This window comes from Pongo pygmaeus, chromosome 9 (assembly GCF_028885625.2).
Source record: "Pongo pygmaeus isolate AG05252 chromosome 9, NHGRI_mPonPyg2-v2.0_pri, whole genome shotgun sequence".
NCBI lineage: Eukaryota > Metazoa > Chordata > Mammalia > Primates > Hominidae > Pongo > Pongo pygmaeus.
Genome location: NC_072382.2, coordinates 123,285,307 through 123,298,420, shown reverse-complemented (window position 1 = coordinate 123,298,420; position 13,114 = coordinate 123,285,307). Strand labels below are relative to the sequence as shown.

General features: G+C 41.3%; 1 protein-coding gene across 8 annotated transcripts in view; it reads right to left on the bottom strand.

Annotated features, from left to right (window-relative positions):
* The window catches only part of SORL1 (sortilin related receptor 1), a 180,561-nt gene that overhangs the window by 104,933 nt on the left and 62,514 nt on the right, over positions 1-13,114 (bottom strand). For all 8 annotated transcript variants that reach the window (XM_063671515.1, XM_063671516.1, XM_054441732.2 and 5 more), the window contains exons 9-11: positions 7,268-7,460; positions 5,438-5,555; positions 5,152-5,225 (exon numbers count right to left, since the gene is read on the bottom strand). In XM_063671515.1, coding sequence (XP_063527585.1) covers positions 5,152-5,225; positions 5,438-5,555; positions 7,268-7,460 — 385 coding nt within the window. The remainder of the gene's footprint in view (positions 1-5,151; positions 5,226-5,437; positions 5,556-7,267; positions 7,461-13,114) is intronic.

Here is a 13,114-nt window from a genome sequence, read left to right as displayed (position 1 = left end):
AAACACTAAAAACATATCTAAATATGTGGCATATAGCTAAATTAGTATTTAAAGGAAAACTTACAGCTTTAAATGCTTACATTAGAAAAGAAGATATAAAATCAATAACCCAAGGTTATATCTTAATAAGCTACAAAAAGAACAACAAAACAAATAAGGGAAAAAATAATAATAAAGAAAAAAAGCAACAAAACAGAAAACAGACAATAGAAAATCAACAGAGCCAAAAGCAGATTCTTTGGAAAGATCAAGAGTATTCAAACACCTAAACTAAGGAAAAATAGAGAAAATATACAAATCACCAATATCAGGAATGAAATAATCACCAAAGACCCTACAGACATTAAAAAGATAAAGAGAACATATCATTGATAACATAAGGCCAACAAATGTCACAACTTACATGAAGGGACAAATTTCTTGAAACACACAACTCATCAAAATTGAAACAAAAAGAAGAAAATCTGAATAGTCTTATATCAACCAGAGAAATTAAATCTCTTATCAAAAAATATTCCCAAAAAGAAAACTTAATGCCTGGACAGTTTCATTAGGGAATTACTCAAGAAAAAATAACACCAAACTTTGTCCTAAAAAAGAGGAAGAGGGGTTTACCACTCTGCTTGTTTTATACTAGCCAAACACTAATATCAAAACTTAAGAAAGATTTTACAAAAAAAAAAAAATTACAGACAAGTATCTCTCACAAATAATGCAAAAATCTTTAACAAAATATTAGCAAATCAAACCTAGCTGCACATAAAAAGGATAATGCATTATGACCAAGTAGAGTTTGTCCTAGTAATTTCAGGTTGTTTTAATATTCAAGAATTGATTAATGTAATATTTAATCATCATAGTAATAGGAAAAAAATCATCATTTTAATAAATGTAAAAATAGCATTTGACAAAATCCAGTATCTGATTATGATAAAAAAAAAAAAATACTCAACAACTAGTGATAATAGGGAACTTCCCAAATGTTGATAAAGAAATCTACTGCTAACACCATAGTTAATGGTAAAAAGGCTGAATTGTTTCCCCCAGAGAGAGAGAACAAGGCAAGAATGCCCACTTTCACTACCTCTATTCAACACTGTATAGAGGTCCTAGCCATTGTGATAAGAAGAATGAAAGAAATCAGAAGGGAGAAAATGGAGGAAAGGAGGGAAAGAGAAGAAAGAAGGACAAGAAAGAAGAGAAAAAGGAAGAAGGGAAGAATGAGAGAATACATAAAAGACATTAAGATCAGAAAGGAAGAAATACAACTGTCACTCTTTGCAAATGGTATGATTGCTTACATAGAATCTAAAAACCTACTAGAACTAATGAATTACCTTAGCAAGGTCACAGAATACAAGATGAATATATAAAAAATCAGTTGTATTCTTATATACTAGAGCAAAAATGAGAAAATAAAATTCCATTTACAGTAATACCAAAAAAATTTAAAATACCTAGGAATAAAGCTAATAAAAGATGTACAGGACCTCTACATTGGAAACTACAAAGTACTAAGAGAAATTAAAGAAGAAATGGAAAAAGATACTATATTCATGGATCAGAAGACTCAATAGTATTAACATGTCGATTCTCCTCCAAATTGATTCTATAAATTCAAGGCAATTATAATAAAAATCCCAGCAGATTCCATAGAAATTGACACGTGATCCTAAAATGTATCAGGAAATACAAAGGACCTATAATAATGAAAAAGATTTTTAAAACAATCAAAATTGAAGGACTTACCCTACTTGATCTCAACATGTACTACAAGGCTTTGAAAATTAAGATAATTTGGTATTAGTGAAAAGATAGACAGATTAATGGAACAGAATAAAGTCCTGAAATAGACCCAATTGGCCTAAAATTGGCCCATATATGGCCAATTGATTTTCAAACAGGTACCAAGGCAATTCAATGGGAGAGAGAGAAGGGTTTTCAATAAATGGTGCTAAATCAATTAGATCTCCATATGGAAAAAATGAGTATCTACCCATATATCATACAAAAGACCTGAATCCAAAATATATTTTTAAAAAAACTCCTACAACTCAAAGAAGATAGACAACTCAATTATTAAAATTAGTTTTTAAATTTTATTTATATATTTATTGAGACAGGCTCTGATTCCATTGCCCAGGCTGGAATGCAGCAGCACAATCACAGCTCACTACATCTTCAACCACCAGGGCTCACGTGACCCTCTGACCTCAGCCTCCTAAGTAGCTAGGACTACAGGCATGCACCACCATGCCTGGCTATTTTTATTTTTTGTAGAGATGAGCTTTCCCTATGTTGCCCACGGCTGCAGCAATCCTCTTACCTCAGCCATCCAAAGTGCTGGGATTATAGGCAGAGCCACTGTGCTGGACCAACCCAATTTTTTCAAAAAGGCAAAAGATTTGGGCAGGTACTTCACAACCAGATTTTAAAATGGCCAATGAGCACATGAAAAGAATCATTAATAATCACACAAATGCCAATTATAACTGCAATTAGATATTATCACATGCTTATTAAAATGTCTAAAGTTAAAAAGACTAATCATACCAAGTGTTGGCGAAGATGTGAAGCAATTAAAATTCTCACATACTGTTTGGTGGAAATGTAAAAGGGACAATATTTTGGCAGTTCTTTAAAAAGTTAAACATATACCCACCATGCTACCCAGCTATTCCATTCCTAAGTATTTACCCTAGAGAAATGAACAAAATATGTACATGAATGTTCATAACAGCTATATTTGTAATCAGCAAAACTGGAATGTTTATCAACAGATGAATGAATAAATAAATTATGATATATCCCTACAATGGGATACGACTAGCAAAGGAATGAACAATTGATACATGAAGCAACTTGGATGAAACCCAAAATCATCATGATGTGTGACAGAAGCCAGGCAAAAAGAGTATATACTGTGTGAGTCCACTTATCAAAATTCTAGAAAATGCCAATGAATAACGTATTCTAGAAAATGCCAACGAATAATAGAAGCAGACAAGGACAAGACTGGAGAGTGGGATGGATTACCGAGGGGCACAAAGATACCTCGAGGAGGGTGATGGAAATGCTTGTTATCTTAATTGTGGCGACCATAATTAATTCTGATCAAACTGTACACTTTAAATATGTGCAGTGTACTGTCCCCTTATCTGCTTCAATAAATTTGTTAAAGAAAAAAGCTAAAAATAAAAGAAATAAAAATTATTTTAAAAAGAAAAAAGCACAAAAAAGGAATTCTGAGGATCAGAGAATTTGCAGATGGAAATGTTTGTTATCTTAATTGTGGTGACCACAATTAATTCTGATCAAACTGTACACTTTAAATATGTGCAGTGTACTGTGCCTTCATCTGCTTCAATAAAGTTGATAAAGAAAAAAGCTAAAAATAAAAGAAATAAAAATTATTTAAAAAGAAAAAAAGCACAAAAAGGGAATTCTGAGGATCAGAGAATTTGCACAACTAATTAGGAGGAAAAAGAAAACCAGAATTACAGTCATCAGTGCTCCAGGCAACATTCTGTCCACTACAGCCTCTTCCTCTGCCACCACCTGCTCCCGCACACAGCCCAGATTGTCCCTCTAAAGTGAAGGCTGCCCATGGGGACTCAGATGCCCACTCACACAGATAAACTCACAATCTTTTTATCCCCAAGTTAGTTTTCCGCTATGTCCCAAAATAAGGTCTCTTATGCACTGGTTGCCTCTTGGCAGGCACAAGGCACGTGTGGAGGGAGGCACTGACAGCTGCCCCGGTAATCGCCAGACGATACCACTTCACTGGAGGAGGAACAAGACACTGCTTTCTACCCAGAAGGAAATCACTTGCAGATGTGCAAATCCCAGATTACACCAGCAGCAGAAGGCACAAACAAACCACAGGCCTATTCACAGAGAAGAGGATACCCAATTTCAAAGGGAGCGTCCAGCTCCACGAAAGGGGAAAGCAGCTGCTTAATCTTCCCTTGGGAGCTGGACAAGGACAACCCGAAAAATTCCATTCAAACTGTTCGCACTCTGACTACAATGGCCTTAACAACCTGCCTCATCTGAACACATATTTGTGTTCGCCACATACAGTACACAGTGTCTGAGCCTCATCTCTCTCCTCGGGAGGGATGGGAAGCCCTGCCACAGTGAGAGAAGGTTTGTGACAGGCCTCTGTGAACTGCAAGGTGCCAAATGAATGTTGGTATTTTTATTACTGCTTTATGTGTTACCTATTCAAAGATCAAGGTGAGCATGGTGCATTCCCAGTAAAGCACCATGTGGATGGGAACTATGTCTGCTAGCTGTTCTGAGAACTCCACATCACTCCTGACGTGCTGTCCCGGCTGCCCAGCCTGCGGGGCTGCTCGATGACAAGGTGCTCATCCTGTCAAGTGATCTGTTGGGTTTTACCCTGGTGGCTCCTGGCATAATTAGAGGGTCACCCCTGAAAGCAATCCCTACAGAACGAGACCAAACGCACTTCCCTGGCCTTAATCAATGGGAGGCTGGCAACAACTTTTTTTTTTTTTCACAAGTTTGGAAATTCTCTAACGCCCAAAGATGAAGATGAATTAGCATTTTGGAACTAGGGAACTAGCCCCGTCTTAGGAATTGGTATAATCAGAATCGATATTAGTTATACAATCTTAAGGCAAAAACAGAGTCTACTTCCATAGCACAGAATGAGATGAAAGCGCCTATACAACATAGCCCAGCAAGGACAGGCTTCATTTCAACTTCAATAATATACAAAATAATAATAATAATAATAGCCCGTTTCAGGGCTGATACCACTATGTTGTAATTTGCTGATACATGCACCATATATGCCCTGAGCCCCCACTCCATGCCAGGCACTCTTAGGTCCTTAGGATAAAGAAGTCAATAAAACAGACATCGTCTTTGCCCTCATAGAACTCATAATCTTAGAACGTTTAGTAAAATTCACACATTTGCAAAGGTCTGATTTTAATTTAAAGTAACTGTGGATATAAATCAGTGGCTTCAGGTACCTTTCTTTACTTTATAGTCATATCTGGCATTACTGGTCTCTGCCATGGACCATTTGTGTCTCTGAAATGCCAAGGCACAGTCTACATTCTCACACAAATGGGAACCAGGGTGGAGGGGAGGGGATTGGGGGAGGGGGCTGACCTCTCGCCACCTGGCTCCAGCACTGCTAGAGATGTACACGTTTGTCTTGCTAGCCAAGTTCTTTCCCACTGAGCCTAAAATGCAAGAGAAATAATTATTTTTAATTTCAAGAATATGTCAGATAATCACCTTGCCCAGCCAGAAATTCTGAGTAGTATCTAGCAACTAAGAATGCCTTCAAACCACAAAGAGTGGTTACTGCTGGAGGTGTGGGTGATCGCTCTGCACTTGGCTGCATATCACCAGACAGCTGAACCCCTTGTGAGAATAGGCAAGGCACACTTACCAGTGGCGATGATGAGGCCCGGAGCCGACTCTTTGGATAGGATGGGCATTCTCCGGAGCTGGAGGTTGAGGAGCTGACTGAGGCGCTGAGCCAGATGAAGGGAACAGCCCTGGGAAAGCTATACAACCAAAGTTTCAGGCAGTGTCAGCACTTGATACCATGCCTAGTGTTCCCTGTAAACCCTGCGGCCTGTGTGAGGGCACTGCAGCTGACACGGGGCAAGGAGGCCTGGCCCAGGGGAAACCAGACTCACAGCCCAGCTGTCCCCACACCCCCCAGACAGAGAGGATCATCTGAACCCACATAAATGTCCCATGGAAGAAGAGAACAATTACAACTTAGAAAGGCCTTCTGAGACTCTCAGAGAATAACAATTAGAAATCAATGCCAACTCAAGTAGATGGGAAAGTCATCATCTCATCCTATCACTCAGAGATCCTCTCAAGTGACTCAGAACTAAAGAGAAATGAAATGATTTTGTCATATTCACTTTCTAAGTCACAGACATATTTCAAATATGATTCCAGCAATTCTGTCGTAAGAAAGACCAAGAATCAGAAGTCATAAGTCTCACGGATAAGCTCCCCTGATGCACAGTATCAATGAGATATAAAAAGCAAAGGATTAGCATTAAATTTTTTCCTATGTATTTTACATTTGCACAAAGGTGTAGGTATACAGGGCAAGGCTTCAAGCGATTCAGTCTGGCCTCCATCACTCATGTCCAGATTTTCATAGCTCTGCAAGCAATCAGGACAACGCCTTTTGCCATATGGTCACACTCAGTTCTCCCGGTCAGAAAGAGCTTGTTCAATGTTACTCAGATGTGGCCAGGGTTCTGCACAGGAGGACTATGCGCTTATGTGGTTATAGTCAGGTAAACATGGTAGCAAGGTTTGCTGGATTATTTGCTACTTATTTTTGTCACAAAAGGACCTCTAACAAGTACCTGTTTTGCTAGAGTCTCAGTTTGACCAATGAAAACCGGAAAAAATTAGGCTAGATCTCAAAGAAATATTTATTTGCTCACTCCTCTTTCTGGCTCATGCTTCTCTGCCTGCAAGGAAGTATATTCATTGAAGAGTTTCTGTATCCTCCGGTAATCAGACTTATCCATTTCCTATACATTCCTTCCACCACCTAAACTCAGAAGAAGAAACTGAAAGCTGATGAACTGTCCTACAGTTCAGAAATAAACTGATCAGTCAGGGAAACAAAAAGCTGAATTTGAATGATACCATTAATTCAATTTAACTAAAGCTCAAAAACACCCAAGCCCCAACCAGGATCTCACCAAGCTGCTGTAGAAGACACTACTGAGGGAAGAGAAAGCACCCAGATATTTGTCTATATCTATTTATAGGCTGCCTCTTTCCAAAATTAGATTTGATGTGGTAAGCCAAGACCCATTGCCAAATAGAGAAGAAAAACCAAGAAGTAAATTCTAAGGTAAGAGTCTCCAAAAGAATTTTCCCAAGGGCCACAGATACATTATATAGAGAAGTGTCCACATAGCCCACTATGGATAAACAAAATTCAAAAATCGAAAAGACCAAGTAATGGTCTAACTAAACAAGTAGTACTAAAAATGAATACTACTTTTTTTTTTTTTTTTCTGAGTTACTTCTGCCCAGAAGTGGTAGCGAGACCTTGGAGCAGAGTTTGGGAACTGCAAGGGTAGCAACACAAATAAAAGTCTGCTCCATGTGATATTAATAGAATACTATGTGATCTTGTATTTTTTCAGTAAATACTAGACATACGAAACTACCACAGAGCAGGGCTCTTTCCCTTATATTAAAAAGCAAAAGAAGATTAAAGCATCAATACCTCACAATTGATTTTCTCTCCATATCCCGTGAAGGCTGGAGCCTGAAGAAACTCCCAGGTTCCCCCTTTGTCAAAGGTGATGACCGATCTCATGTTCTCCTCATTCATAGAACCATTAATCAGAGTAGCAATGTAGACTCCTTGCAATCCTTCCACTCGGTGGAAGTCAGCAAATGGCTCATTTGCAAAATACCTACAATATGAAAATAAACAGCTATGAACCTGAATTGGTATTTGCTTGTTATTGTAAATAACATAAAATTTGACCATTTAAAAGTATACAATTTTGTGGCATTAAGCACATTCACACTGTTGTGCAACTATCATTACTATCTAGTTCCAGAACATTTCATCATTCCAAAAGGAAATCTCATACCCACTGGCAGTCACTCTCCATTTCCTCTTCCCTTCCCAAGCCTTGGAAACCACTCATCTGCTCCACGTGTTTGTGAATTGGCCTATCTAGATATTTCATATAAATGGAATCTGCAATATCTGGTCTTTTGTATCTGGTTACTTTCACTTCGCATAATGCTTTCAAGGTTCATCCACGTTATAGCACATTGTTAGTACTTCATTCCTTTTTTTTTTTTGGAGACAGGGTCTTACTGCCGCCCAGGCAGGAGTGCAGTGGTGCAATCACGGCTCACTGCAGCCTTGACCTCCCAGACTCAGATGATCCTCAATGATCCTCCCATCTCAGCCTCCCAAGTAGCTGGGACTACAGGTGTGTGCCACTATGCCCAGCTAATTTTTTTTTATTTTTTGGTAGAGATGGGGTTTCTCCATGTTGCCGAGGCTGGTCTTGAACTCCTTAGCTCAACTGATCCACCTGCCTCGGCCTCCCAAAGTGCTGGGATTACAGGCATGAGCCACCATGTCCAGCCAGATAATTGGCTATTTTAAAAAATTTGTTTCTTTTCAACTTTTAGGGCCAAAAGGCTTATCTGATCAACAATTCCTAACAGGGGGTTTAGAATGATGAATATAACATACAAAAGTTGACATAAGAGTCACATCTATTATATCACTAACAAAATTGACTCCAAATCCTCCAGTGAGCCTTCAAAAACAGAAATCATTAAGTCAGACCTGCAAGACACTAATAACAGTGCTGAGGCTTAAAATTCAACCCAATCTGTAGGAACCTAGCTCAGGTTACACAGCCCCTCTCTGGGTACTTACAACCTAATTATCCAACACCCTGATCAGATAGAAGCCCACAGGTTTTCTGTCAGGAAGCTCAGCAGAACCTGTCGATTCTTTCCTAAAGAAACTGTACATACAGCAAGGATGGCTCTAGAAAGCTTGGGGTTATATTCTTAAGAGAATATGGGCGGCATGAACCCGGGATGCGGAGCTTGCAGTGAGCTGAGATCGCGCCACTGCACTCCATCCAGCCTGGGCGACAGAGCGAGACTCTGTCTAAAAAAAAAAAAAAAAGAGAGAGAGAGAATATGGGCTTCCCAGGCTTTATCTACTATGCTGATACCCTGATGCCACAGGAAAGTGGTTTTGCACTAAAATGATACACGCATTACAAATAGAGCAGATCTCTGAGAAATTGTAACCAGGGTTCATACGTGGCTGTTAAGACTGGAAGCTTGGCCAGGCGTGGTGGCTCACGCCTGTAATCCCAGCACTTTGGGAGGCTGAAGCGGGCGGATCACAAGGTCGAGAGATCAGGACCATCGTGGCCAACATAGTGAAACCCCATCTCTATTAAAAATACAAAAATTAGCTGGGCATGATGGCACATGCCTGTAGTCCCAGCTACTTGGGAGGCTGAGGCAGGAGAATCGCTTGAACCCGGGAGGCGGAGGTTGCAGTGAGCTGAGATCGTGCCACTGCACTCCAGCCTGGTGACAGAGTGAGACTCCAAGTCAGAAAAAAAGAAAAAGAAAAAAGACTGGAAGCTTGCCCTTTACTTCAGGGGTTCCAAGCCACCAGCTACACAATAAAGCCGAGAAACGCTGCCCCCCATCATCCATCTCCACACAGTCTCTTCAGCTGTGACTGCCCCGCCACCTCAGACAGAAAGACCCAAACAACAACCTCTGAGGCACGAAAAGGAACACTGGGAGCCCCACCAAAGCTGCTTCAGGCTGAGGGACTGAGCGGAGTGCTGAATGAAATGCTGGAGTTGAGACCAAATTCTCTGACATGTGGTTTCCTTAGGTCTAGTTCAGTTATTTTTCAGGGGCTTCCTTAGGAAACAGCTGAAGGTCTCCATTCCTCCTTCTCTGTTGGCCTCTGCTCCACCTCTCTGGGGGTTATCACCACAAACTGTCATCCCCCCGGTTATGGGCTTCTTCTATATATCTGGGAGGCCTGAGTTTCTCTCATTTAGATGAGCCCTGTTTCTTTCCTAGTCGGATTCCTGGAGTTTTATCTTTTACTTCTAAGCAGACGCCTGTCTTCCTGTATCTCACATGCTCCTCCACCAGAAGTCCCGGCCCATCCTTTCCTTTCCCCCACTTGACCTGCCCTGCAACAATTTGCCCCACCCTAAGTACTTTCTCTGAGAGTCTATTTTCTTCCATTTTATCCTCACTGGCCCTCCCCAGGGCACTTCTCCCCTTCTTCCCAGAGTGCCCCGGACCAAGGCTTACCAGGAAGCTCACCAGGTTCCCTATAGCCCCACTCAGTGCAGAATCCATGCCCTGGCAATACCCCCACCAACTGGGCCTGTGCCCCTCCCTAAGGTGACCCGTGGGGCTGACATCTCCTCAGGACATTAGTTCCTCCAAAGCATCCAGCATCTAGCTAGTGCTTTCCCTGAGACTCCCACCTGGCACATCCCACCAGGGCCAGGGTCATTCCCTAGAAAGAGCTCTTTCTCCATGTCTCTGAGTAAATCAGAAGCAGTCCCCAGACACCATTCTTTCCTATTCAGTTCAAAGACTTGCTCATTTCACATACCAGTTTACTCTAAACCAGCCTGCCCACACGATGTGCTAATTCACCTTTATCCCATTTCATCTGGCTGAGATTGAGATGCAGATGACAAAACGTCACTCAACTGAGTATAACGGAACCTCTCTAGTCCTCAGATAAAATCTGAGAACAATGAGAAAACTGAGTGGGACATTGGCCTATGACTCTTGACGTGAATCTATTTCCAGTTTCTTCACTGGACTGTGTGCTCAGGCAAGGAGGGGAGGCCTTTCATAACTCTGTAAAGGGCCATCGCTCTGGCTTCTGGCTCATACTGTGTCCCAGCATGAAACATTCACCCTGAATATCTGACAAATGAGGAAGACAAGAAAATATTTAGCAAGCTGTGACTTTTCCATTCCATAGTCAGTGGTTTTCAATGGTGAAAAGAGAAAAATTAAAAGAGTCAGTGAAAGGTCTGAGGGATAGTGACTCACTATTTTAATTATTTAAAAAATAATTATTTAAAAAATTATTTAAATAATTATTTTAAAAAGGAGAATATTATTAACCCATTAAAATGAATGAGGCACTGATACATGGTACTCACGGATGAACCTTGAAAACATTAGGCTAAGTGAAAGAAGCCAGACACATTAGGTCACATATTATTGTATGATTCCATTTATAGGAAACATCCTGTAAAATAGGGAAAAATCCACAGACACAGAAATCAGACTGACGGCTGCCAGGGACTGGGAGAAGGGGATGGTGGAGAGAAGCGGCTTAATGGGCGTGGGGTTTTCTTTTGGAGAAATGAGAAGGCCATGAAATTAAACAGAGGTGGCGGTGGCACAACATTGTAAATGTATTGAATGCCACTGAATTGCCCACTTTAAAACGATTAAGCTGATGTTGTATACATTTCACCAATAAATAATTTTTTTTTTTTTTTGAGATGGAGTCTTGTTCTGTCGCCCAGGATGGAGTGCAGTAGCACAATCTTGGCTCACTGCATCCTCTGCCTCCTGGGTTCAAGCGTTTCTCCTGCCTCAGCCTCCCGAGTAGCTGGGACTATAGGCACATGCCACCACGCCCAGCTAATTTTTGTATTTTTAGTAGAGATGGGGTTTCACCATGTTAGCCAAGATGGTCTCGATCTCCTGACCTCGTGATCTACCCACCTTGGCCTCCCAAAGTGCTGGGATTACAGGCATGAGCCACCATGCCCAGCCAATAAATAATTTTTTCAATAAAAAACAACAAGAACCAAACTGAAGGAGGTAGGATCTGCCACTGACCAAACCAGGACAAGCTGAGCATCAAAATGAATCATGGCAGGAATGGTTTATAACACATTAAATAATAATTAATCCACGAGTCTGTGTCAGGGGAGGAAAGGAATAAAAGATGACAGCACCTCCAAAAGAAAAGAAACAGGAAGTGGAAAAGCACTATCAGAGACCACCAGGTAGAAAGCTGGGCACGTGGATATCCAATAGGCCTCTCCAACCAGGTAAGTCCCAAACCAAGCTGGTGATCTCCCCCCAATATTGCCCCTGCCCCAGCTCTCCCTGACTCCCTATGTGGCCATCTCTTTAAAGGCAGCTCGGGTGAAGCAGTAGCAGTCCCCTGGCTCCTCCTTCTTTCATACCCCTCGTCCCATCTATCAACAAATCCCATTGGCTCTACTTTCAAAATATATTTAGGGTCTGACCATTTTCAGCATCTCTAGTGTGACACCCTGGGTCCAGCCAACATCCATCCCTACTGGCCTGTATCTCTGCAATACTTTCACAACTAGTCTTCCTGTTCCCACCTTTGTCCCCTACAGTAGTCACAGTAGTCAAATTCCCACACAGCATTGAGGATAACCCCTGTAAAAGATAAGCCACATGAGTGCTCACTTATAATTATTTATAACACTATCCATTTATGTTTTATATTATTTTCATTATATAATGCAATTCACAGATTTTAATGGAAAAAAATTAAAAGGTTAAATCAGATCATGTCCATCTCCTGGTCTAACCCTTCCATCTCATTTAGAAGGAAAAGACAGGATTGAGTGTGGTGGCTCATACCTGTAATCCCAGCACTTTGGGAGTCCAAGGCGGGCAGATCACTTAAGGTCAGGAGTTTGAGATCAGCCTGGCCAACATGGTGCTGTCTCTACTAAAAATATAAAAATTAGCCTGGCCTGGTGATGCACACCTGTAATCCCAGCTACTTTTGAGGCTGAGGCAGGAGAATCACTTGAACCCGGGAAGCAGCGGTTGCAGTGACCCAAGATCGCGCCACTGCACACCAGCCTGGGCAACAGAGCGAGACTCCATCTCAAAAACAAACAAACAAAAAACAACAACAAAAAAGAAAAAAACAAAGTTCTTCACAAACCCCTGAAGGCCCTATAGGATCTGAGTCCTGCTCTCTTAGGTCCTGTTTCTTCCTTCTCTCTCCCTCTCTGCAGCCCTTCCAGCCACCCTGGCCTCCTCCCTGCTCCTAAAACACTAGTGCAGTCCAGCCTCAGAGTTACTGTGCTTCCTGTCTGCCCTGCTTGCAGTGCTACTTGCCCAGGGGTCTGTCTGGTTCCTTCCCTCATGTAATTCAGGTACCTGCTTAAATATCCCCCTCCTGAAGCAGCCAATAGAATAAAAGAACACCCTTGCAAATCCCCATCCCCTGATCTTGCTTTATTTTTCTTTTCAACATGTTACCAGGCAGATCACATATTTGCTTATATTCTATCTTCCCCAACTAGAATATAAACTCCAAGAAAGAGGGACTTTGTTCTGATATTTTATTGCTTCATACATTACTTTGTGGCTATACCTAGAACACTGTCTGGCAGAGAGCAGCAGCATACTTGTGAATAAATTGACAATGGAATGAATTGCCCAGAAACAGTGGGCACAGGAGCATGCCCTCAGACCTGGTTGTCATGGCTGGAGAGCCAGACCCCATCCTAGA